Source organism: Mustela erminea, chromosome 1 (genome assembly GCF_009829155.1).
Source record: "Mustela erminea isolate mMusErm1 chromosome 1, mMusErm1.Pri, whole genome shotgun sequence".
Lineage (NCBI taxonomy): Eukaryota > Metazoa > Chordata > Mammalia > Carnivora > Mustelidae > Mustela > Mustela erminea.
Window position 1 is genome coordinate 57167150 of NC_045614.1, and position 22960 is coordinate 57190109.

Below are 22960 nucleotides of genomic sequence, written 5' to 3' on the forward strand. Positions count from 1 at the left end.
GAGCAAGGATGCTTGTTCCCATTTTGCAGAGGAACAAACTGAGGCTCAGAGAGATGGAATGACTAGTGTTAGGGACAAGGGAGTCAGAGGTGAAGAAGGAGTCCACTCCCATTCTCAGCGACAAGCCACCATTGGTGGGAGCACCAGGAGCCTCAGTTTTCTCACCCATAAAATGGGATGGTGACAGCCACTCTCCCCAACGCTGTTGAGAGGACATGATGAGAGTGGTTGCAAAGGGGGGGCCACACGTACCCAGGCCACTGTAACCCTCACACCACCGTGTGACAGTCTCTGCGCCATTGGCACCCCACAAAGTTGGGGAGCAGCGCGGGGGACCTGTAACGGCTCGGGTATGAGGCTGGACCAGGCTGCCAGTGGTCGGGAGAGGGGCTGCCAGCACCTTCAAGAAGCAGATCTTCAAGGGTCACTGAGGGTGTACCCCCCACCCCAGGTGGAGGCACTAAACTCCTTCGCACCCTCAAGCTCTTCCCTCAGGCTTTGCTAACCCTTCATGGGTGCCCCCCACCCCCTCACCCATCAGGCCAAAGAAGCAGTCTTCTGAGAAGCAGACGATGCCCTGGCTGCTGGGAATAGCCACACCCATCCCTTCCCCGTGCCTTAGTTTCCCCATCTGTGAAGTGGGGGTGGGAAGCCCCAGTGTGCTGTTGTTGGAAAGGAGGGGCACATAGGAGGGTGCAGCCAAGGGGAAGAAGAGAGAGGCCCGGGACCCTCCAGAGGCTTTGGAGGCAGACATGTCTTCCAGGACAGGGAATTGGAAGTGTCCCCAATGGGGATCTTGGCCTCCTGTCCTGAAAATGACACCTCTCTCTGAGATCACATGTTCTTGCTCTTTACCCTGTGGGGAGCCAGGTTCGGCCCAGGCCAGAGGGGAGTGAGTGAGGGGATGGATGGAAGGAAGAGGAAAGGACAGGTGGGTGGATGATTGAAGGGACGAGGGAAGGGACACGGGAGCCGGGCATGGATGTGTGAATGGAGGCGTGAGTCCTTGGGTGCCGTGGATAGACATGAAGGAGACGTAGACACTGCCTCCACCCACAGAAGATGTTGAGAAAACTTCCACCAGTAGGACAGACCAGAGAAACTCTTGAATGGAAGTCCCACTCTGCACGGCCCAAGGAAGTGAGGCTCTGCCCCAGAGAGAATTTCCTTAGGTCAGTGGAGGTTGAGAAGTAATGAGCTTCCCATCACTCGGGGCGTGGGGGGGGGGGGCGCAGGGCGGGGTTCAAGCCAGGGCTGGGCAGCCACCTTCACAGGGTGCTGTGGAGGAGCTCCTATGACAGGTAGTGGGCCCCTGTGGTGGCTTCTGATGATAAGGAGAGAACTGGTGTTCCCGAGCCCCCCAGGGAGGCCACGGCCTTTGTAGAAGCCAATGCTGCTTTCAGAGAAAAAGTTCTTTCCTGGCTTGGGGGACAGACAAGCATGCAGCTGCTAATCCTCACTGTGGGAATCAGGCTGGAATTCTGGACGTCCTGCCCAGGCCAGGTCAAGGGGCCGGAGGACAGAGAAAGACTTTGACCCGCAGACCCAGACTCGGGCCCAGCGCCACCCTCCCTGACTGTCTGTGGGTAGGTGATGCCCCCCTCTGAGCCTTAGTTTCCTTATAGGTGAAACAGGGGCCCTGATGGGCACAGGACAGAATGACACTGGCAGCTGCCCGTAGCTACACAGCTCTACACCCAGGGCCTCGCAGGGTTTGAGGATAGGGGCCCACCTGACCCTGGGGAACTTCCTGGGGGCTATGGGTGGGTAGAAGTAGTTTTGTGAGCACTGACCTTGACCTGTGAGTCATTGTCTCTGGGGGCTCTGCCTGGGAAGCCCCAGCTGCCTGCCCTGGGCGGGCCTAGGAGCAGCTGGTTGGGGGGTGGGGAGCAAGGGCGGGGGCTCCAGCTGGGACCCCAGTCTGGAAATGCCCCAGACCCCACTCAGGCCTAGCCCCCCCCTTGGCCACTCAGAGACCCTGAACCCCCTACCCCCCCACCCAGAAATGCAGCTCCCAGAGCCAGACTGACACAGCACAAAGCCTACCTCCCCCGCATTCTAAGGCTGTGACTTTCCCCATCTGTGCCTCAGTTGCCTCACAAACAGATCAAAACTATTTCACAAATAAGACCACTGGGGGGACGGGATGTGTTCGTTCAGGCCCTGTGGAGAGCTTAGACCCGTGCCCAGGACTCCATGAGCCCAAAGTGGTCAGGGAAAATTAAGGTCTGTGGGGGGCCAGCCACACACATCGTCTGTCACACAGCAAGGAAGTGGCTTGGCCAGGTCTGGGAACTGTCTCTCTCCCAGCAAATGGAGACCCTCATGGGCCAGCTAGTCTCCTAGGAAGCTGCCGTGACTTTGTCTTTCTTTTGTCTCCTGCACACCCCAAGCTACCCCCAGGAGCCAAGCCGCCAGAGCAGCTCCTTTCCCTATCCTGCCCAGCGCCTGGCCTGCCACTTGCGGTGGGCCGGGCTGCGGGCGGGTGTTGGGTTTAGGCCTCTGGGGAGATGGGGAGGATGTGGGCCCGCCCTCGCCTCCCCGCCCACCTCCCTCCCTCTCGGGCTCAGCCTCTCCCGTCCCAGGCCAGCCTCTGGACACAGGACCAGCACTTTCCCTCACCGGGCAGACGCCCCTTACCCGCCCCGAGTGACTCACTGTTCCCCTGGCCCACAGCCACCGCTGTCTCCTGGCAGGAGGCAGGCGTAAGGTTGTGCTGAAGCCACGGGGTCTAGTGCGAGAGGGCCACTCGGCCACTTGGCCAGGAGGAGGGTCTGCAAGCAGCCGGACAGGCCGGCGCACAGAGGCTGGCCTGGGGACAGCAAGGCCAGTGGCTGGGACTTACAGTGGCCTGGGGGAGCCAGCACCTCCCCCTCCCCCCTGGCTTTTAGCCTTGTCTTTCTTCTTCCCACCATGAAGAAGGAAGTGACCTGAGAGCCAGCAAAGACAACCCGACAGGGAGGAGACCAGGGTCCGAGGGCCGTGGCCGTGGGTCCCTCAGCCGCTGGCTCTCCCAACTAGCCAGGCATGAAGGGTGGTGGCAACGCCGTTTGGAACCTTATGTGGAAGTACTGCATCTCCGTGAGGACCCTCAGGTACCTGGAGACGCACATGAGCGCGCGCGCGTGTGTGTCTGTGTGCCTGTGTCTGTCTGTGTGTGTGTGCGCGTGCGCACGTGTACGCGGCTCTGCCCAGCCATCGCCTGCTGGGAGGGGAGGCTGGGTACCGGACTGGCCGGTTTGCTCGGACTCTGAGAGCTCGGGGATAGCTCCAGCTTGGAGGAAGCAGGGATGGAGGGCAGGAAAGGTCATGCCCAGTGCCCTCTGGAGAAACTCGGAGTCTCTAATGGTGAGGGAGGGAGACAGGAGTGTGGAACAGTAGTGGGGAGCATGTGGGCACTTGGCTGGGACCCGATGTGGCCGCTGGAGGATGCCAGGGGCAGGTAGGGTATGGCTGGCAGACTCCCCGGCAAGCACGGGAACAGGCGTTTGTTACATAACGCACAGGCACTGGGCACAGCCGAGTGACCTTGGCCCTGTCCCCTAGCCTCTCTGTGCCTGTTACCCTTCAGTAAAATGGGGCTCCCACTCATTCCTTCAGAGTGCGGCATGGGGCGATCTCGTGCGACTGTCCGGGGCAGCTCCTGAGTGGCTGAGAACTCAGCCTGGACGCAGCCACCAGGCTGCCCAAATTTAAAAGTGGCCTTGGCGTTATCAGCAGCTCAAAGTGGCCTCATTTCTGTGGCCAAAGCTTCCCACCTGCAGATCCTTACGGGATTAGTGGAGGCTTAAAGGAGGTGGTATACAAAGAACAGGGCCTGGCCGGAGGCCCAGCTGGGTAAGCCTCAGGTGTGATTACCACTGCTCTTGTTCTCTTGTCCCTCCCCTTTGGCCAGCTGGACGGTCAGGAAGCGGTGCCTGGCCCGGAGCCGCTGTGCACGCCAGCCCCCGCACCTGCTGAAAACATTCAGAAGGAGGAGTGGGGAGCTGGACCCTGTGCTGGACCGGGTGCAATCACGGGCAAGGCTGGGTCTTGTCTGGAGAGGGGGATTGGGTGGGGCTGCAGCTCATGTGGGAGGGGCTTAGAGGCAGCTGCTTGGAAGGGTTCAGAAGACATCTTACTTAGATATCACCGAAGGGCCTCTTTGTCCCTTTAAGGGGAGGTTTTACGAAGGGCAAGGGATTGGGAGATGCTCTCTCTTTCTTCCCACCCTCATCACATAGTTTACAAACTATGTAAACTTTCTCTCCTTTTTTCCTCCTTTCCTTTACAAAATATTTGTGACCGCTTATAGGAGATACCTACGGTAAATGAAATAAATCGGGCGCCTGGCTGGCTCCGTCGGTTAAGTGTCTGCCTTCAGCTCTGGTCATGATCCCAGGGTCCTGGGATCGAGCCCCATGTTGGGCTCCCTGCTCAGCAGGGAGTCTGTTTCTCCCTCTCCCTCCCCCCGATTTGTGCGTGCTCACTCTCTTTCCCTCATCCACACTCTCTCTCAAATAAACAATTTTTAAAAAATCAAATAAAACATCAGGACCAGGATAAGCACAATATGGAACAGAACGTCATAACCTAGGAGGGAAAAAGTAGAATGGGACAGAGCTAAGCAGAGTCCTGAGGTCCTTCTGTGGTGGTGAAAATTGCTGAGCTTCCTGGCAGCCAGAGTGAAAGGAGAAACCCAGCCCCTGAGCCACGATCACCGTGCTAGGAAACCGTTATTACAGTGGCCACAGTTGTCTTCACTGCTGGGTGAGAGGTCTGGGACCCTGGACCTCTGAGCCTGGATAGATAGGTGGGTGAAGGTGGGAGGCATGGCAGGGATAGGCCTTGGGTCTCACTTTAGGAAAAGACAGAGAATGAAGGCGGAGGCATTCTCTTGAACGCGGATGTGGCTGGCTGTGGGAATAGAGAGGGGAAAGCTCACCCCAGGACTGAGTCAGTGGCCACCTGTCCCTCTTTAGACCCTGGGAGAGACCTCCTTGGGTTGGCACTTCGGCCAGGCAGGCCAAGGCAGGGGGTGAGTCTCCCAGCTACAGTGAGTGTGTTGTGTGCCTTTCCCTCCAACCTCAGCTGGATTTCCCTGTGTCTCATTCCCTCCTGTGGTTTCCGGGGATTGGCACTATGGAAACCTCAAGGGCTGTTTACAGGACGCAGGGGGCCCAGGCCTGGGAGGCCCCGCCATGCTCTGCCAGAAGCTCGCCCAGCCCAAGGAGGAGAAGCACAGCCTCACAGGACCTGGTAGACCAGCCGCTCCGCTGCTGAGTTCCCTGTTCTACAGAGCAGGGATAATGGCACAGGGGATAATGACCCATCGGGGCTATGGGATAGAGCCTTGCATGGCTCGTGGTAACGCTCTGAGAGTGTTTTGTTGGCCCGGTAAACTGTCAGAGGCAATGGGCAGGCCTGCATTGCAGAACCGATAGGAGCACTGGTGGGGTGGTCGCCTAACCCTCAAAGACACCACCAGGTGGGTGTGGAGCCCATAATTGGCACTGGGTTAGCCCCAGACCCCCACTTAGCACCTTTAACTACAGGGCACCTCCATGCTTGGCTGGGAAAGATAGTGCTTAGGGGGCCCCGGGAGACTTGCTCTGCTCTCGGGACCCACACCCCCTGTTGTTGGGAGGCCACCAAGAGGGCTGAGCTGACTCCCCAAGTCATGCAGACAGACGGATGGACAGAGCCGGCCTTGGGTGGGATCTCAGCTCCCCCGCCCCACTCCCACCAGGAGTCAGGGAAGACCTGAGTCAGCAGGTCTGCAGCCTGAGGCGGGGCGCGGCAGCCACAGTGACAAATTGGAGGGTTGCAGTCGGACAGCACATAGTTTTCTGCTTGCGTCTTCAGACTCCCCTCTGCCTGAGTCTCTCGCCCCTGGCCCAGACCCGCCGACATCTGGAAAAGCAAGAGGTGTGTGTGGGGAGAAGGCTACTGGCCGGCCAGCCCTGGCCCTTTGCCTAGGGGTTCAGTGACTGCAGCCCAGAAGCTGGGGGCGCAACACCTGGGAACTGCGCACGGGGGCCCAAAGCCAATGACGGTAGGTCCTATGATGTGCATTCGGGGACGAGTTGCTAAACCCCTCTGGGCCTGCTTCCTCGGGTAACGTGCCAGCTAGGAGGTTCTTGGGAAGATCATGAATGGGTTCCGCTGGCCGGCACCCAGTGAGCACCTCCCTGCCAAGCCTGCCCCCTTCTTCCCCCTGAGTCTCAGCATCACAGGGCTGGAGTAGGGAGAACAGCTCAGCAGCCGGCCCTGCCTAAGTTCGAACCCCAGTCCGGCCTTTTTCTACTGGGTAAGCGTCTTCCGGGGCTGTTGTAAGATTACTGGAGTCAAGGCCCCGGGCAGGCTAGGTGCCACACAGTGGCGGCTCTGTCTCTAAGCAGACACCTACAAGCTCCTGTCTGTCACAGGCCTCGAGGTCCGTGGTATCGGTGATCCTCAGCCTCTGGGGCCAGGCTGGAAAATCACTTTTGCATCTGGTTGTTATTTGGGGAGTGACAGATCGTTTTGTGCCACGGTGGCCAGTGGGGCATTTGAACTGCCTGGTGGGCAGAGGCAGCCCGCTTGGGGTACTGATGGGGGTTGGGCAGGGGGGGTTGCTGAACCAGCCCCGCCCCCCACCCCACCCCTGCTGTGGTGCATCTGGGAGGGAGGGCTGGGGAGCAGCTGGCAGCCAGGCTCTGGGAGCTTCCAGGGAGCTTCCTGGACAATTAGCCATCTGATGCCCTCTGCGGGAGGCCGTGTGCACACACCTCCTGGGACAGGGAGCTCACCCCCACCTCCCAGCCTGCGGAGCTCTGATGCAAGGAAATTCTTTCCCACTTGGAGCTGACACCCCTCTTGATGTGCCCCCCCTACCCACACACACATAAATGAACACTGCCCTCCCTGACCCGCCCCGGCTCTGCTCTCCCAGCCCCCAGCCCATCTGCTTCTCTGTCCCAGCAGAGCCTGTAGTGGCCAGGATTCCCTGAGGCTGAGGAGGAGTGTTTAGTCCCTTCCCCTTCTGGACAGGCCCCGGCTATCCCTGTCCCTCTCTGGGCAGGGTTAGAGCTGCGTATGGGTTGGGACGGGAGCTCCTAGGCAGGGCTCAGCCAGTTGTCACCACCCCTTGCCTAGGCATGACCCAAAGCACACACGGATTCTTCTGGTGTCTGCTTTACTCTTTCATACGTGGGACTTAATGGCCTCAGCCCCTAGGCCTGCTTTCCCCACTCCCTCCCACTTGTCCCCCACCCCACTGCCCCTCCCCGTGTTGCTCTATTGTCCATCGCCCGCATCCAGTCTCTGTGCAGGGTTGAAGCCTTCCTCCAGCCCTGGCACTGTGCCCGGTGCTTGGTGTCCAGCCTCACATCTAGCCAGCTAATGTCCACTGTGGGAGGGCCACCATCCCACTGCACGTAGGAGGAGCCTGGGGCTCAAGGGCCTCAAGTTATTGGTCACCAAGCTGGGTCACAGCTGAGGCGTTTCTTGGTGAGGGCAGCAGAGTTTCCCCTGAGCTGGGGAGGGAGATCGCATGGGCATCTCGCTGGAAAAGTTTTGTTTAGTTGGCCAGAAAATATTTGCTGGGCCCCTGCTCTGTGTCAGACCCGTGCCTGACCCTGGGGATGTGGCACGGAGTAAGGCAAAGGGCCCAGGCCCCATGGAGCCCACAGTTCGGGGGGAGAGAAGCAGTAAAGCAAGCAAATAGACAGAGGGGTCTTGGGACAGGGATTACAGGAAAGAAGATTAAATGGGGAGGGTGGATTGGGCGACTGGGGCCGAGATGGCCTGTGACCTGGGTGGTCGGAAAAGGCCTCTCCCAGCTGCCCACTGGCCACAGAGCATGCAAACTGAGTCTGTCCACACAGTGGAATGCTACACAGCCACGAAAAAAAGAATGGGGTGCTGCTGTGTGGTCCTGGCATGAAGCCCCCTTGGGAACAGTAGAAGTGAGAGAAGCCAGTCACAAAAGACCACTGAGTGAGAGAAGCCGGCCACAAAAGACCACTGAGAATGAGCAAGCCTACACGGACAGGAAGTAGAGCAGTGACTGCCAGGGGAATAGGGGCTGCGGGGGAAACGAGAAGGCTGCTTAATGCAAACGCGGTTTCTTGATGGGGATGATGAATATGTCCGAATCTTAGATTGTGGTGAGGTGTGCATAGCTCTGTGAATAGACTGAAATCATGGTATGCTTTGAATAGGTGGATTTTCTAGAATGTGCATTATATCTCAATAAAACTGTTTTAAGAAGAAGGGAGGAAGGCTTGTCTGAGGGAGTGGGGTTGAGTTGAGAGTGGCAGAGAGAAGGGAGCTTACAAAGACCTGGGGGAGAGCATGCCAGGCGGAGGGAACAGCAGGTGCAAAGGCCCTGAGACGGGAGCATGCCTGGTGGGTTTGAAGAACATGGAGGAGGCCCAGCTGGAGTCTAGGAGGAAGGAACATGCAGTCCTCAGAGCCTGACAATGTCAGATCCTTGAGAGGACCTGAGAGTTGACTGGGGTTGGGGAGAGCCCAGGCAGCGTTTAAAGCAGGATAATGACACGATGTGCTTTCTGTTTCAAAACAATCATTGGAGCTGCTGTAAGGAAATGAGACTGCGAAGAGGGAGGGGTGCGGGCTGGGGGGACGTGACACTGATCAGGAGGTAGTGGCCACTGTCTAGAGGAGAAATGATGATTGATACCCAGAGGAGACAGCTTGGCAGGCAATGGCAGTAGGAATTCAGATGGGAACAGATCACTCCCAGCGTGCAGAGGGGTGGGGGGTGAGGGGGGGATGGGACTTCCTGGAGGCGGGGCCAGGGCGGGGCCTCTGAGAATGGGGTGGGTCAGGCAGAAGGGCTTTCCAGGGGGCACCACCAGTATGGGGGTGGGGAGCTGAGAGGTTGGAGGCCATGGGAGTTGAGGTGGAACGTTGGGCCCCTGCCACCCCAGTTCCGGCTGCGCCCCAGCTGCTTTCAGAAGAAGTAGGGCAGCATGTCTCCAGGGCCACCTGTTCTGCGCCTTTGTCCTGCCTGCTCTGGCTGGCCCTCAGCGAGAGTGTCAGCACCCCTGTGGCCAGAGCCCCAGGCTGGGCAGGCATTCCGAACAAAACAGCCTCATCAGAAACTCAAGTGGCCTGAAACGCAATCCGCCACACGAGACTGACCAGGGAGGGAGCTGTATTATTTATTGACCAAAGCTTCTGGGGCCGGCCTGCTGGGGCCATTCAGACTGGCTGGACCTCGAAGGAGCCCAATGGGCAGTGAGTGTCTGGGGCCCAGCCAGAGGTGGGCGGGGGCCCCAGGGGGCCTGGCACCCGTTCTCCAGGGCGTGGTTTCCTTGATGCTGGCTGAACCAGGGAGGAAGTTCGACGTCAGGCCCTGCAGTGGGGAGGGCACAGAGCTTGTCCCTGGGGGCCGTGGAGGCAGGCAGGGTGCTGGGGCTCCGGGAAGACCTCCTCCCTCTCCCCGTGACACTGTGAGTACCAACCATCCATCCTGGGGGAGGGAGAGGGTCTTGGCCACCTGAGAAACCTGTGAGGGGCCGCTCCTGGTCTGCGCAGCTTGCTGTGGCAAGGTCTCTGGGGCTTTCATCGGGCTGTTCAAGGTCTCTTGAAACTGTTCTCTGTGACTTGTCCTCACTGCCTGCATGGCACAGAGGCCCACCCAGGGCCCAGAGAACCTCAGGTGTTTCCCTGCAGCTGCCTAGAAGGGTGGCTTCAGCTGTGGGAGGGAAGTTCTTTCACTCCCCAGGGCATTGGCCCAGCCCCAGGCCTTGGTGGGGGTGGAAGGTCTAGGGCCCATCATCACCTCCGCGAGAAGCAACCATGCCCATTTTCCAGCTGAGTAAACTGAGGTCCACAGGGGTCACACACTTGCCGAGGGCCCCTGTAGTGTAGCTGGTTCAGTTTCTTCCCCCACTGCTCCCTGCTCCCCGCTCCCCCCCCCCCCAGCTTAAACTTTGAGCACAAAGCAGCCAGGGCAGAGGGATCAGAAGCATTTTCCCTAAATGATCCAGAGTAGAACCTTGAGGGTCTGGAGATTCCCTCAGGGCCCCGGGGAAGGGGGGGTACTCCGGAGACAGCCCCCAGGTAGATGGGCGGCTCTGAACACACAGAATGAGAGAGATTCGGTGAGCCTCGTTGGTGCTGTCCCTTGGGAAATCCCCTTGAGCAACATGGGGAGCCTGGGGCCACCTGCACCTCAGGGAGATTCCCCACTGAGCTCTGCTTCTCCATCTAAGCTCACTACAGTCCTGGAGAGGACAACAGCTAGCACCCTTGGTTATGCAGGAACTCAGGCACAGAGATGTTGGGATATCTGTGCAATGTCTCCCAGCAGGTATAAGTTGGGGAGCTGGGGCTTGAACCCAGAGTGACTCCGAGCCCCTCAGTGCATCATGTAGTCTCTGTCTAGGGTGAATGACCGCATGACTATCCCATAACTAGGTCTCCATTTTTCCATCTGTAGTGGATTAGCCCCCAGTGCTGAGGAGAGGGGCTATGTGCCCCACTGGCCTCCGGGAGCTGGGGCTGGGGTCAGGGTAGGCTTGGCCACATGAGTGAGAGCTCCCAGGGGAGCTCTGTGTTCTCAGGTCAACAAAGCCTTCCTCTGACACATTGCTAGACCCCCTGATGACACAAGTGAGCCAGGGGGCGGGGGGCTATGGGAGAACCCCGGGATTGTCAGGCTGCTCAGAACCCAGGGCTCTGGCCTCCAGTTCAGCGGTCTCCAGCATCTACCTGCCTTGGTTGGGCTCCAGGGTGCATACTTGGGATCCTGGCCGATGGGTGCCAGCTCCTGTCCTAAAGGAAGGACCATTTCGATCCCAAGGGTAGGATAGAAAGAGCGGAACCAGGAGCCAGGAGAGCTGGGCTCATCTGGGATCCAGACAAGCCCCTTTCTTTCCTGAGTCTTCCTGTGTTCTCACCTGTGAACATCCAGGTGGAGTCAGGAGCCGTGAGGCATTCTGTGACTCTTTGCAGGGTTTCAGGCTCGTCATTCATTCATGAATTCAATCATTCAACAGACTTACAGAGCACCTGCTGCAGGCCAAGCACCGTCTTGTCTCTGGGGCTACAGAAGTGATAAACTGGAGGCCACAGGAGGAGGACGTGCAGGGCCGGGAGGCGTACCTGGTTGGGTGTGTTTTGTTTTCATAGCTACGTATTGCCTGTTAGGAAATAAAACCAGCCAGCTTACCAGATTCAGGATTTCATAGATGACAATGCTTAGGAGGAAACAAACTCACCAAATGAAAAAGTGAGTGGATTTGAAGTTGACCTGGAGAGTGGGCGGTGGTGCATGTAGGCTGTGGATGCCCGGGGTTCTCAGCAGAGGCCGGCGAGTGGGGTTGCTGAGCTTTAATGTATGCCTAGGGGGAGTCTAGGCTTTGAGGAGAGACGTAGGACTTCCAGAGATGCTCCTTCCCCAGAACCTTCTGGAAGTCCCCAGACCAAGTCCCACTTCTAACGTGACAATTTCAGCTTGGCTCTGCTCAAACAGGTCTATCACAGCCAACGGTCACATTGGAACTCTGCTGACTGTCCTAGTACCCCCCCCCCATCCCCCCCACCCCCCAGCTGTGGAGATGTCAGCGTCCTACAGGCTCTGGTTTGGGTCCTGGCACCACACGCCCGCCTGGGTGAGTCTTGTGAAGCCATAGGCCTTCCCTGAGCTGCCAGCTGCTCGAGCATGAAAGCCTGTTTGATGGCACCAAATAAGCTCAGGTTGATGGGCCCTCTCCGCCTGCCACACCTTAAAGAGCCTGCATCCTTCTAGGCGTGAGGGTTTTGCTTAGGACTTCTCCAGGGGGGTTGGGCTTGGGTGGGACTCAGAGTTCAGGAAGCCAGCTTGGGCCCTCCCATCTCCCGGGGGCCTGCCAGTCTCATCCTGTCGGGAGCCCCCACCCTGGGCTTGGAGCGGGCAGAGGCGTTCAGATCTCCTACCCCCATCATTAGGGAGCTAGAGCAGCATGGCCTTCAGAACCCCAGCACGGATGCAGGGTTACTCCCTAGAGAGGGAGGGCCTGACCAGACACGCCCTCGGGCCCGAGCTGGGGAAGGGGTCTGCTGAGCACAGCACCTGCACGAATCAGACAGGTGAGAGCAGGCGGGACAGCCCACACTGCGGCCTCCACTCAGGGTCCTTTATGAACCAGGCCAGTGTGAGGCGCTCTTGGATCTTCTGCCTGGGTCTGCAAGGGAGTTTTTGTGAGCCCCATTTGAGGGCTGAGGCAACCAATGCCCAGGAATCCTTATCAGTGTGATTTCAGAGTGAGGTGTCCAGGCTGTAACCGGCCTGTGGGGAACATCAGCGCAGCTGTCAGCTGGGGTTTGGACTCAGAGGGCCATGAGACAGGCTTCTGGGAAGAGTCAGGCTGTTGAAGTAGGTTGAGAGCCTAGACTTCAGTGTGAGTCTTAACTCTGCTGCTTTCTTAGCTATTTGACCTTGGATTAGCCTCAGGTTAGCCTCAGTCTGTCAGTGAGGAAACCCTTCCAGTTGCTGGTAAGAGGAAATCCCAAATCAAACAGGCTTAAGCAGAAGGAGGGCTTCACTGGTTCAATGAACCAAAAAGTCTGGGGCAGGGTGTAAACTAGCTTCAGGAATGGCTGGATCTAGAGGTTAAATTTATGTAACAGGTTTGGACTTCTCAACTCCCTCCTCCCACTGGCTTCATTTTGAAGCAGGGCTCCTCCAGGTGGGGTCCCCAGCTCTGTGCTTGGCATGCAGGGAATGCTCCCCAACCAAACAACAGATCAGCTTCAGGAACCAGGCCGCCATGAGCAACACCTTATCTCTGTTTTAGGGATGTTGACAGTACACGGCGGGAGATAGGACAAGAAAAGAGGAAGCTGCCGTTCAGGGTGATCAGAGCTGAGAGCGGTGTGCCCTCCAAACCTGTGGGAGACCAGAGGAGGGACGTCAGAGACCACATCTGGATGGGTTCCCCAAAGTCTTCCTAGAAGAAATGACAGCTGAACTAGCTTTTGAAGGCGAAGGAGTTGGTCTGGGGACTGAGAAGTGAGGGAACAGGAGCCCTGGGATTCAGTGTGGAGTTCTGGTTGCCTCAGGACCCACACCCAGTGGGGCTGGCCCAGGCTGTGGAATTCCCAGTGGGACTTAGAGGTCAGACTAGGTGGGGGGTGCGGTGAGCAATGGAGGGAGGGAACAGCTGAGCTAACATGTGGGTGAAAGATGGCTCTGGCTTCAAGCCAGCGAGGATGGGAAAGAATGAGCATTTAGTGAGCACCTACTGTGTGCCTGTAACTTTCCACACATTGCCTCGTTCTGGCTACACGCCAAGCCTGGAGGTACCTCACCCCCATTTTGCAGAAAATGAAACAGGTGCCAGGACAAAATACCTTATCTAAGTCCGTCAAACATATTTCCCCACAAACTTGGAATTTCAGACCTACCAGTTGGCCAGGCTCGGTGGCCTCTGGCCAGCCGCTGAGAACTACTAAGATACCACCCAGGGCAGGGACATATGGGGAAGTTACAGTGTTCAAAACAGCTACATGTTGAAACACCTTCCCAGCACACTAACCACTAAGACTCCCATTGCACCGGCAGCCGGAAGCAAACACCGCGAATCTGAAACTTGATGTCCGCAAGATAGGGGACACGTCTTAGCCAGGGGCCCCCGTGGTGAAGCAGGTATGGAGAGTCACTTGCACATGAGCAACCAGGGGAAACCAGCTGGATTTTGGGCTTGAAGCGGCAAATTTTTAAAACGCTTCTGAGCTGCCCCCCACAGTGTGTTCACTTGTAGCTGAGGTAGGGCATGGGGTGGGAGCAGGAGGACCAAGGGCTAGATCCTAGCTCCCCATTTGCTTGCTAGAACCCCTCTGAGCTTCAGGATATCCCCCTCTGTAAAGCGAGGGCATGCCCTATGCAACGACATGGAAAGAGCTCAATAAATGTCCAGAATTATTATCCCTAAGGAAAAGCAATCGTCTTGGTTTGATTATAACATTTTAAAAATTGCTGTTTTTGCAACCACAGACTTGAGCCAAATGGGAAATCGTTTGGTTCAGACTATGACTCTCCCCCTCCCCTCCCCGAGGGCAGGCACCTGCTTGTTCAGCCCTGTGTCTGCTGGTCAGGCTTCAAGTTCAGGAAATGCACTTGGTGACGTAAAACCAAATTCTGAACTTGTCAAATATTAATTGATCCAAGGTAGTCATTTTAAATTTTTTTAAAATTCTTTTTAAAGATTGTTCATTTATTTATGTGAGAGAGAGCGAGCACAAGCAGGGGGAGCTGGAGAGGGAGAGGCAGGCTCCCTGCTGAGCAGAGAGCCCAATGTGGCACTCGATCCCAGGACCCTGAGATCATGACCCGAGCTGAAGGCAGACACTTAACCCACTGAGCCACCCAAACCCTCCCGGGGTATTCATTTTTTATTTATTTTTATTTTTATAATTTCATAATTTTATAATTTTTTGAAAGATTTTATTTATTTATTTGACAGAAATCACAAGTAGGCAGAGAGGCAGGCAGAGAGAGAGGAGGAAGCAGATTCCCTGCCGAGCAGAGAGCCCGATGCGGGGCTTGAACCCAGGACAGCCAGGATCATGACCTGAGCCGAAGGCAGAGGCTCTAACCCACTGAGCCACCCAGGTGCCCCCTGGTGTATTCATTTTTTTAATGAGATGGTGAGACAAAGCTTTTTGAAGAGGAAAAAAAAAAAAAACTAGTGGCCTATATCCCAGTGATAATAGTTAGAGAGCGGAAGGAGGCCAGAGGGAGACATCGTTGACATTTTGGAGTGCTGGAGGGATATTGAGAGGAGATTTCCTGGGAAACGACCTCTGAGCCAGGTTTGGCATGTGAGTGGGAACACTGGGCAAGTGGAGAGTAGAGGAGAATTTGGGGGAAACTGTCGGTTGAGTGTCCATGGTGTGTTTGAGAATAGCCATCAGTCTTGGGTGGCATGGAGTCTGGAAGGATGAAGCCCAGAGTTGAGGCCCAAATGGAGGGCTGGTGGGGCCCAGAGCCCAGAGTGCTAGACTCAGCGGACACAGAGGAGCCCTGCAGAGTTTTATTATCTTCTATTTTTGTAACAGTAGGGCTTCAGGTACAGTTTGATTCAGGAGCTAAAAACTCTCTAAACACCATCATCTTTTTCTCCTTTTTCATCTCTCACAACTTCGACAGCAGAAACAGTTCCAACAGAACTCCCAGAAGAGACTCTCACTGGTCTAGCTGGGGTCACTTGCCCCTCCCTGGACCTATCACTCTGGCGAGGGGGCAAATTATTCTAGAGTTAGGGATGGAATCGGTGGATACAAACTAGATGGACTAAGAGTGGAGGAGGGGGATTCCCTAAAGAAAATCAGGGTGCGTCTCCTGAAGTGAGAAGGAGACTGGGCAGGCAGAAACATCCAGCATCCCCCCTTCGTGTCAGCCCCATGAGGTAGGATTTCTTCTGATCCCTGCTTTACAGATGAGAAAACCGAGGCTTAGGGACAGAGAGTGGCTTGCCCAAGGTCCACCATTAGCAAATGGCCTCAGACCCCAAGTCTGCTGGACCCCAAAGCCTGGGCTCTTAACCATCTCCCCCACTGCCTTGGAGGTACCAGATCTGATTTCAAAGAGGGTGCCTTTGGAGCTCCAGTGGTAGGTGGAGTGGCAAGGGGGAGACTGGAGGCAGAGGATGGGGCAGGAGGCTGGTGCGACACAGAGGGGAGGGGAAGGGGCCCTGACAGAGAGAGGTATGGCATGTCCCAGTGCACTGTCAGCCCTAGCTTTCACTGTTGTTTCCTTACGTGGATAAAGAAATTGATCTAATCAGCAATATATCACACACATAGCCATTTATATGCACACATGTGTATGTATATATATATACCCACATGTACAAATACACACACATAAGCGTGCAGGTTACTTTGCTTCCTGGTTTCTGTTTCGGGCAATCTTAGCAGGAGGATGCAAGGTGTGAGGCTTCTGAGCCTGGAGGCTGGACCTCTGCTGGGGCTAGGGCACAGGGGTATTTCCTGGGGAATTTCCGGAGGAAGTGGTGGAAGGGAAGTAACCACCCACCTGGCTCAGGGCCAGGGTGGGGAACGGGTGCGATGGGGAAACAGCCACTCCTCACTTCCCTTTTCAGCCCTAAGTCTTCCCAGGCATGAGTCCTGCCTCCCTGATGACATCATGTAGGTCAGAGGTCATTCTGCCCATACCTTCATTGCACAAAGGGAAAACTGAGGCAGCCAGGGGGCACAGCATGCCTCACCTTTGTCTTCACTGTATGGGGAAGTCTGGCAGCCTGAGTGTATAGCCTAAAGGGGCTGCTGCTTTGCTGTGTGACCTGGGGCAAGTCACAGAGCTGCTCTGGGCCTTAGTCGTATATCTGCAAAATGGACCTGTAATTACCTCCCAGAGTGGACAGATGAATGGAGCTTGAAAAAACATCTGGGTCAGTGTCTGTCAGGTGTCAGTAAATGTTGGCTGTTACAGTTTCTTCCTTTGCGCAGTGAACTCTGTGTGGCTATAGATTGTAAGAAAGCTGGGCCTAAGACCCAGCTCTCTTTCTCTCTCTTTTTTTTTCCTCTCTAAAGATTTACTTATTTCTTTATTTGAGAGAGAGAGAGAGAAAGAGAGGATCTCAAGCAGACTCCCCACTGAGCGCTGATCCCACGACCCTGAGATCATGACTTGAGCCGAAACCAAGAGTCAGGTATTCAAACGACTGAGCCACCCAGGCCCCCCGAGACCTGTGTCTAAACTGGGCAGCCTGGGGCAAGCCACTTCACTCTTCTGGGCCTCTGGTTGCCTTATCTAGAACATGGCTTACTAATCACCACCTCATGGGTCCCTGCGAAGATGAGTGCCCAGAGTGCCCAGCCCCTGGGATGGGTTTTCCTGGTGTGTTTCCTTCCCGCTGGGCAGATGAACATCCTCTACCCCCGTGGCTCCTCTTCTTGCCCTGGGAGGGTAGCAAGTGAAGGATTCTATTAGTAAATCATTCAGCTAGTATCCACGGAGCACCCACTGTGTGCCAGGCCCTGCTGAAAACCGTGAGGAAGTCAGACGCAGATCTCCTTCCCCTGGAGCTGCGGGGCGGGAGGGGCAGGGAGACAGGAAATAAGTAAGGACACAACTGAACAAAATACTTTAAGACATTGCAGTGAGGAAGATAAATGGGTTGATGGGGGGGTGAGGTGGCGGATGACTTGGTGGAGGCCCCTTTCAATTGGATGGTCAGCAAGTGGTCTCCAAGGAAGGCACCAGAGGACAAGGAGGTGATCTGCAGAAATGGGGGGGTGGGTCTGGTGACAGAAGGAGGAGTGGGGTGGACGGCCACCAGGGAATTCAGACTCAAAGGAGAGAGGGGCCAGGGGCTTCTGGCACCCACTCCCCAGGAGGGGAGTCTGGGTGGGCCCGTGTGAGAGCCCGGGGGTCGGGGTTGGGGGCTATTCCTTCTCATGCAGTAAGCATTTGCTGGAGGCAGGGGTGGCAGAGGCCCACCTGTGAAGGATGATGAGGGGATCATGACAGAGGAGAAAGGGCGCATCCAACAGCCTGGAAGTCGCCAGCCACCTTTGGTGCTTGGCCCTGGAGCCCCAGACTGAGGATGGCAGGTGGTGCTGGCAGAGGGGGACTGCAGGGAGAAACAGCTGGGGTCGGCCCCAAACTTTGGAACTCTAAGAACCACATAAGTAACCACATTTCATCTTCAAGAACTGTCATAACCCCAGCCTGGACTTCCGTGTGCCCAAGACAGGCCACTGCTCTTCCCTAGATCGCTGACCTTTCTGGAGACACAGGGACACAAATAATGATATCAGCTGGTTTTGGTGGAGCAGCAGCATGTGTCCAGCATGGTCAGGCCATTTACACAGATCGTGTCATCTTCTGGTGTCTCGTGTTGTCACAGCGGGCTTTTCGGCATTGGGGGGGGGGGTGTCTGTTGGATGGGACTGAGACCAAGTATGGAAAGACTCTGTTGCTGGATTCTAGGGTGACTTTATATAGGAAACACAGACTGTTAATGTAAAAAAAAAAAAAAAAAAAAATTCTGGGGCTGAAATCCTAAAGCTGTCTGTCCTTAAAATGTGCTATCCTGGTTTGGGCGCTGTCCACAGTGGCTCCCTCATGGGTGTACAAAGCAGAAGCTGACTATGGCCCAGAAATCCCCCTGACTGAAGGGGAGATGCACCCACTAACCCAAAGGGGGTCTGTTTTCCCGTAGCACTTGTATCCACCCCACTTCATGGAGGAGGAAACTGACGGTGAGGCTAAGTCCCTCAGCCAAATTCATTCAGTAATGACACAAATGGGATCAGAACCCAGGCTGGCAAGACCCAGAGCTCCCAAGGGCTCCACAGCGTATCTCACTGGCGAGATCCAATGTGCTCGCAGAGGGACCGGCCCCTTCCTGGTCCACTGGATTTCTGGACAGCTGGTGTCCCTGCTCTCTCGCCTATGGCTCCCCAGCAGAGGTGGCAGAGACAGTCTTTAAGAAACCATCAAGCCATTCTTCCACAGGCCAGGAGATCCCGTGAGCGTGGTTGGGAAAGGGGTGTCACAGTGGATCCCATGGCAAGCTCAACACACTTGGGGGGGCGCTCCTGACCAAGGGTGATGGGGTAAGTGGTGGGGCCCCAGAAACAACACAAGACATCAGAAGTCTGGGCTCGGCCCCAAACTTGAGTAAATAACCACATGACAAGCCACGTTTCACCTGCACACACAGATGCCCCAGATAAGCAGGCCACAGCGAGTACCCCAAGGCTGCCACATGGCACCCTGACTCGCCCGCAGGTGACCCAGGAGTGCACGGGAAGGAGCCATGCAGCTCAAGGAGGCTTCCCAGCAGCCACCAGAATGACACGTTGTTCTTTGGATGCCAAATGTGTGTGGGGCCCTACATGGTGTTCATCAAATTCTCGTAGCAACCCCGTCAAGTAGGAATATCCACCCTGCTTTGCAGATGGGGAAACTGAGGCCAGCCAGATCACTTGTCCATATTCCTTGCTAGCTGGAAAGGGGCTCCCTGCCTTCAGGAACTGGAGGGTTGGCTGGCGTAGTGGGTCCAATAAGGGGAGAGGTGTTCACGTGCTTCCCACCCCGGGGTCTGCCCTCCTCCCAGGTGGCAACCGGGACAAGTCCCACTGCAGAGGGGCCTGGGCACCAGGATGGGGGGAATTTGTGGCCATATTTTATAATCAGAGCACATGTATCATTAGGATTTTACTGGGTTCTTCTCTCACAAAGGTTAGGGTGAGCAAAGCAAGATCTAAGGTCATTGTATTCAAAGCCCCAAACCAGCCTGGTAAATTACCCCTGAAGACCCTTCAGTTGCCCATAACATACAGGGTCTCTGGTTTGTATACCCACCAGAAGTGTGTCGTCCCCGAGCCAGACCAGATGAGGGAACCAAGGCTTGCCCCAGCATTCCAGCCTTTGCGGTGAAGAGGGGACCCACAGATCCCTGCTGGGAGTGCTAGGGGGTCCAAACACTGCTCACCTTCGGCAGCCCTGTTCTGTATTACTGGTAAGCCCACAGAAATGCCCTGCTCCTGATGGAAGCCACCAGCCATATGGGACTATTTAAATTTTAACGCTTTCGATGAATTTTTTTTAGATTTCAGTTCCCCATCTGCACTAGACACGTTCCAAATGCTCAGTGGCCACCCAGCTAGCGAGTGGAGAGCCAGGGGTCAGCTGGCCTGAGCCCAGCTCCACCCCTTTTGTCCAGCTGCCCTTGTGCCTGCCTTTGTGGTCGCCCAGACCTCGCGCTGGCTGCTTGGGACCCAGAAAGGATTCAGCCTTTTCCCGGTTTCTGCTCTTGAGGGGTTCTCCCAGACAGGAGAACTGAGAACTGGTAACAGGGTGTGAGCAAGACCATCCCTCCAGACCCAGCCCCTGGCTCCCACCCGCCCTGCACTCAGGCAGCCAGAACCCAAGGTGTGCTGAGCCAGGAGCAGGAGGGCCACCCCGCTCTGGTGCCAGCCCCTTGCTCCAACCCTGCCCTCCCCACCGTGAAGTAAGGTGGGGCGGGGGGGACTCTAGATCCACTCGCCAGGCTTTTCCAGTAAAAGCAGGATGCTTTTACATTACCAAAACTCGGGAGAACCCTCACCACCCCCCTGGTTAGTATCCATGGCTGAAAAATGACAATGAGCCACCGAGAATCCATTTCAGATGAATTTGAAGTCTATGAATTTTATTCGCAACAGCTTCTATTTTGGTTTGAAAGATGTTAATGTGTGAAACAGTATTTGTTTGGTCTACCAGCAGCATTGGGTGTGCATATGGGTTGTAACATCCCCTAAAATAATTCAGGGGCTCTCAGCTTGGGAATCCCCGGAACTTCCAGGATCCGAATGGGGGGAGGGGGACCTCATGATAGCTCTACGTGGCCAGCACTTGTGCTGGGTTTTGTGGTGGGAGAGGAGTGAGGTTCTCCCTCGACACCCTGTCCCCCACCCCACTCTTACACCCCTCCATGCTCACAATCTGCAGCCCCCCTCCCTAATGGTCATTCTTCTGATTCTATTCTGAGCTCTGCCAATCTGAGGTGACCCAGGATTTTTGCCTGGTGCCTCTAGGCTGTGGGCCCCAGTGTCCAAAAGCTAGGACCCTCTCATCTATGGGGACAGAATTTGATTTCCCTATAAACCAGGGGAACAGAGATGATTCAGACACCATTCCCTGCCCTCTAGACTGGGGTCCCAGGTAGAGCTGAAGGGTTTACACACCCCCTTCCTTCTCTGGCAGGACCCTCCTTGACCCCAGCTGAATGTCAATGCCACAAGGGGAGGAACATCTGAGTGTGTCCCATCTGATTCCTGGCACATAGTAGACACTCAGATATATGTTGGACGAATGAATTACTGAATTAATTAATGCAAGTTGAGGGGCACAGAGGCGTGTGTCCCAACACTGCCCTCTGGCTTCTGGCTGTGTCTTGTTTTGGTGGTAGTGGGGGGCGGGATCTCAGAGTCATGCAATGAGCAGGGAGGGGGCACCCTCTATGGGAGTTGTGTCTACGACTAGATTGCTGCTTTTTCTACCTTTGGGGTCCATGGATTTATTCTCAGGGGTCTTCAGGTTCCACACAATAATTTTTTTTAATGTGTGGATTCTTTAAGAGTTGTAAATTCTTTTGTAATAATTTCCATCTTCAAGAAGACTTGCAAGAATAATACCAAAAAAAACCCAAAACCAAAAACAAAAAACAACCTTCTCCCCTGTACCCTTCACCCAAATTCCTTATTACTAAGGTTTCGTCAAACTTTGCTCTCTCACCATATTTTTCCCCCAGAACTATTTGAGAGGTCATCGCAGACATGCAACATGACTTTTACTTCTGAATAATGTTTTGAGGTCTATTTCCTAAGAGCAAGAACATTCTGTTACATAAACATGGTTCAATAGCCAAATTCAAGAAGTCTAACTCTGACACCATACTGGGATCTAATATACAATTTATAGTCACCTTTACCAGTCGTCTCAGGAATGTCCTTCATGTCAATTTGTTCCCTCATCCAGATCTTCCATTGCATTCCGTCACTACTCATTCTCTTAAAGCTTTGTAAAGATGTCATTTACATCCCTTAGAGACTCCTTGCTCAAGTGATTACTAGAGACATTTACAGAGTTAAATAAACATCACAATTTTATTCTAAATTATTTCCAACCCCCTGAAAAGAGGCCTCATCCCCTAGTTTCCATCAAGGCCTTGTCCCCCTTCTAGCCCCTGATAACCACAAATCTATTTTTTGTCTCTAGAGATTTGCCTTTCTGAGCCTTTCATTATAAATGGAATCATGCATTAGATGACCTTTGTATCTGACCCCTTTCACTCTAGCTTCGGGTTTTCCTGTTCATCTGTAAAATGTAGCCGTGGTTCACCCCTTTTTTATAGCTGAATAATAGTCCATTGGTTGATGGACATTGGGTTGTTTCCATTCTGGGGGCTATTCTGATTAATTCTGCTATAATAATGCATGCAAGTTTTTAATGTGGACATGTGTTTTCATTTCTCTTGGGTAGCTATCTAAGAGTAGAATCCGGGGGTCATAGGGTAACCCTTTGTTTAGCTTTTTAAGAAACACCCAACAGTTTCCCAAAGTGGTAACCCTGTAAGAGGGCTCGGATTTCTCCAGACCCTCCCCAATACTTGTCTGGTTTTTTTGATGCTAACCATCCTAGTGGGTGTGCGTGCTATCTCCTTGTGGTTTTGATTTGCATTTCTCTGGTGGCTAGTGATGTTAAGCATCTTTTCATGTGCTTCTTGGCCACTCCAAATCTCCTTTGGTGAAATACCTATTCAGATGTTTTGCCCATATGTTAAGTGTGTTGCATTCTTATTATTGAGTCACAAGGGTTCTTCTTATATGCTCAATACAAGTCTTTGTGGGGTGTTTCATTTTGTTTTGTTTTTTGGTTATATGATTTGCAAACATTTTCTCCCAGTCTGTGGCTTAATTTTTTGCTTTCTTGATGGTGTCTTTTGAAATGTAACATTTTTTAATTTTGATAAAGTCCCAATTTGTCAATTTTTTCTTTTATTGCTTATGTGTTGGGTATCTAAGAAATCATTATATCTAACATTTTTTAACCTATTTTTAAGATATTTTTAACCTAAGAAATCATTTTAGGGGTGCTGGGTGGCTCTATTGGTTGGGTGGCTACCTTTGGCTCAGGTCATGATCTCAGGGTCCTGGGATCAAACTCCATGTCAGGCTCTCTGCTTAGCTTAGCTGGAGAATCTGCTTCTCTCTTTCCCTCAGCTACTCCCCCTGCTTGTGCTCTCTCTCTCTCAAATAAATAAAATCTTTAAAAAAAGAAAGGATTAAAAAAATCATTTTATAGTTAAGAAATTATTGCTTAATCCAAGGTCACAACTTTACTCTTCTATTTCTATTCTATTTATTCCTCTCTTTTCTATTTAATTTAACTTATTCTATTTCTATTCTATTTACTCCTCTATTTTCTTCTAAGAGCTTTATAGTTTTAAGCCTTACATTTAGATCACTG

At 54.3% G+C, this 22960-nt stretch overlaps 1 protein-coding gene across 5 annotated transcripts in view; it reads left to right on the forward strand.

Annotated features, from left to right (window-relative positions):
* IQSEC1 (IQ motif and Sec7 domain ArfGEF 1) overlaps positions 1-22960 on the forward strand; it is a 373922-nt gene that overhangs the window by 250058 nt on the left and 100904 nt on the right. Inside the window, exon 1 of one of the 5 annotated variants that reach the window (XM_032332862.1) lies at positions 2578-3095. The exons of 3 other annotated variants lie outside the window; for them this stretch is intronic. In XM_032332862.1, the coding sequence (XP_032188753.1) occupies positions 3028-3095 (68 nt within the window). In that variant the 5' untranslated portion in view covers positions 2578-3027. Of the gene's footprint in view, positions 1-2577; positions 3096-9326; positions 9441-22960 lie in introns of those variants that run through there. One more of the 5 variants, XM_032333178.1, reaches the window with a different exon arrangement.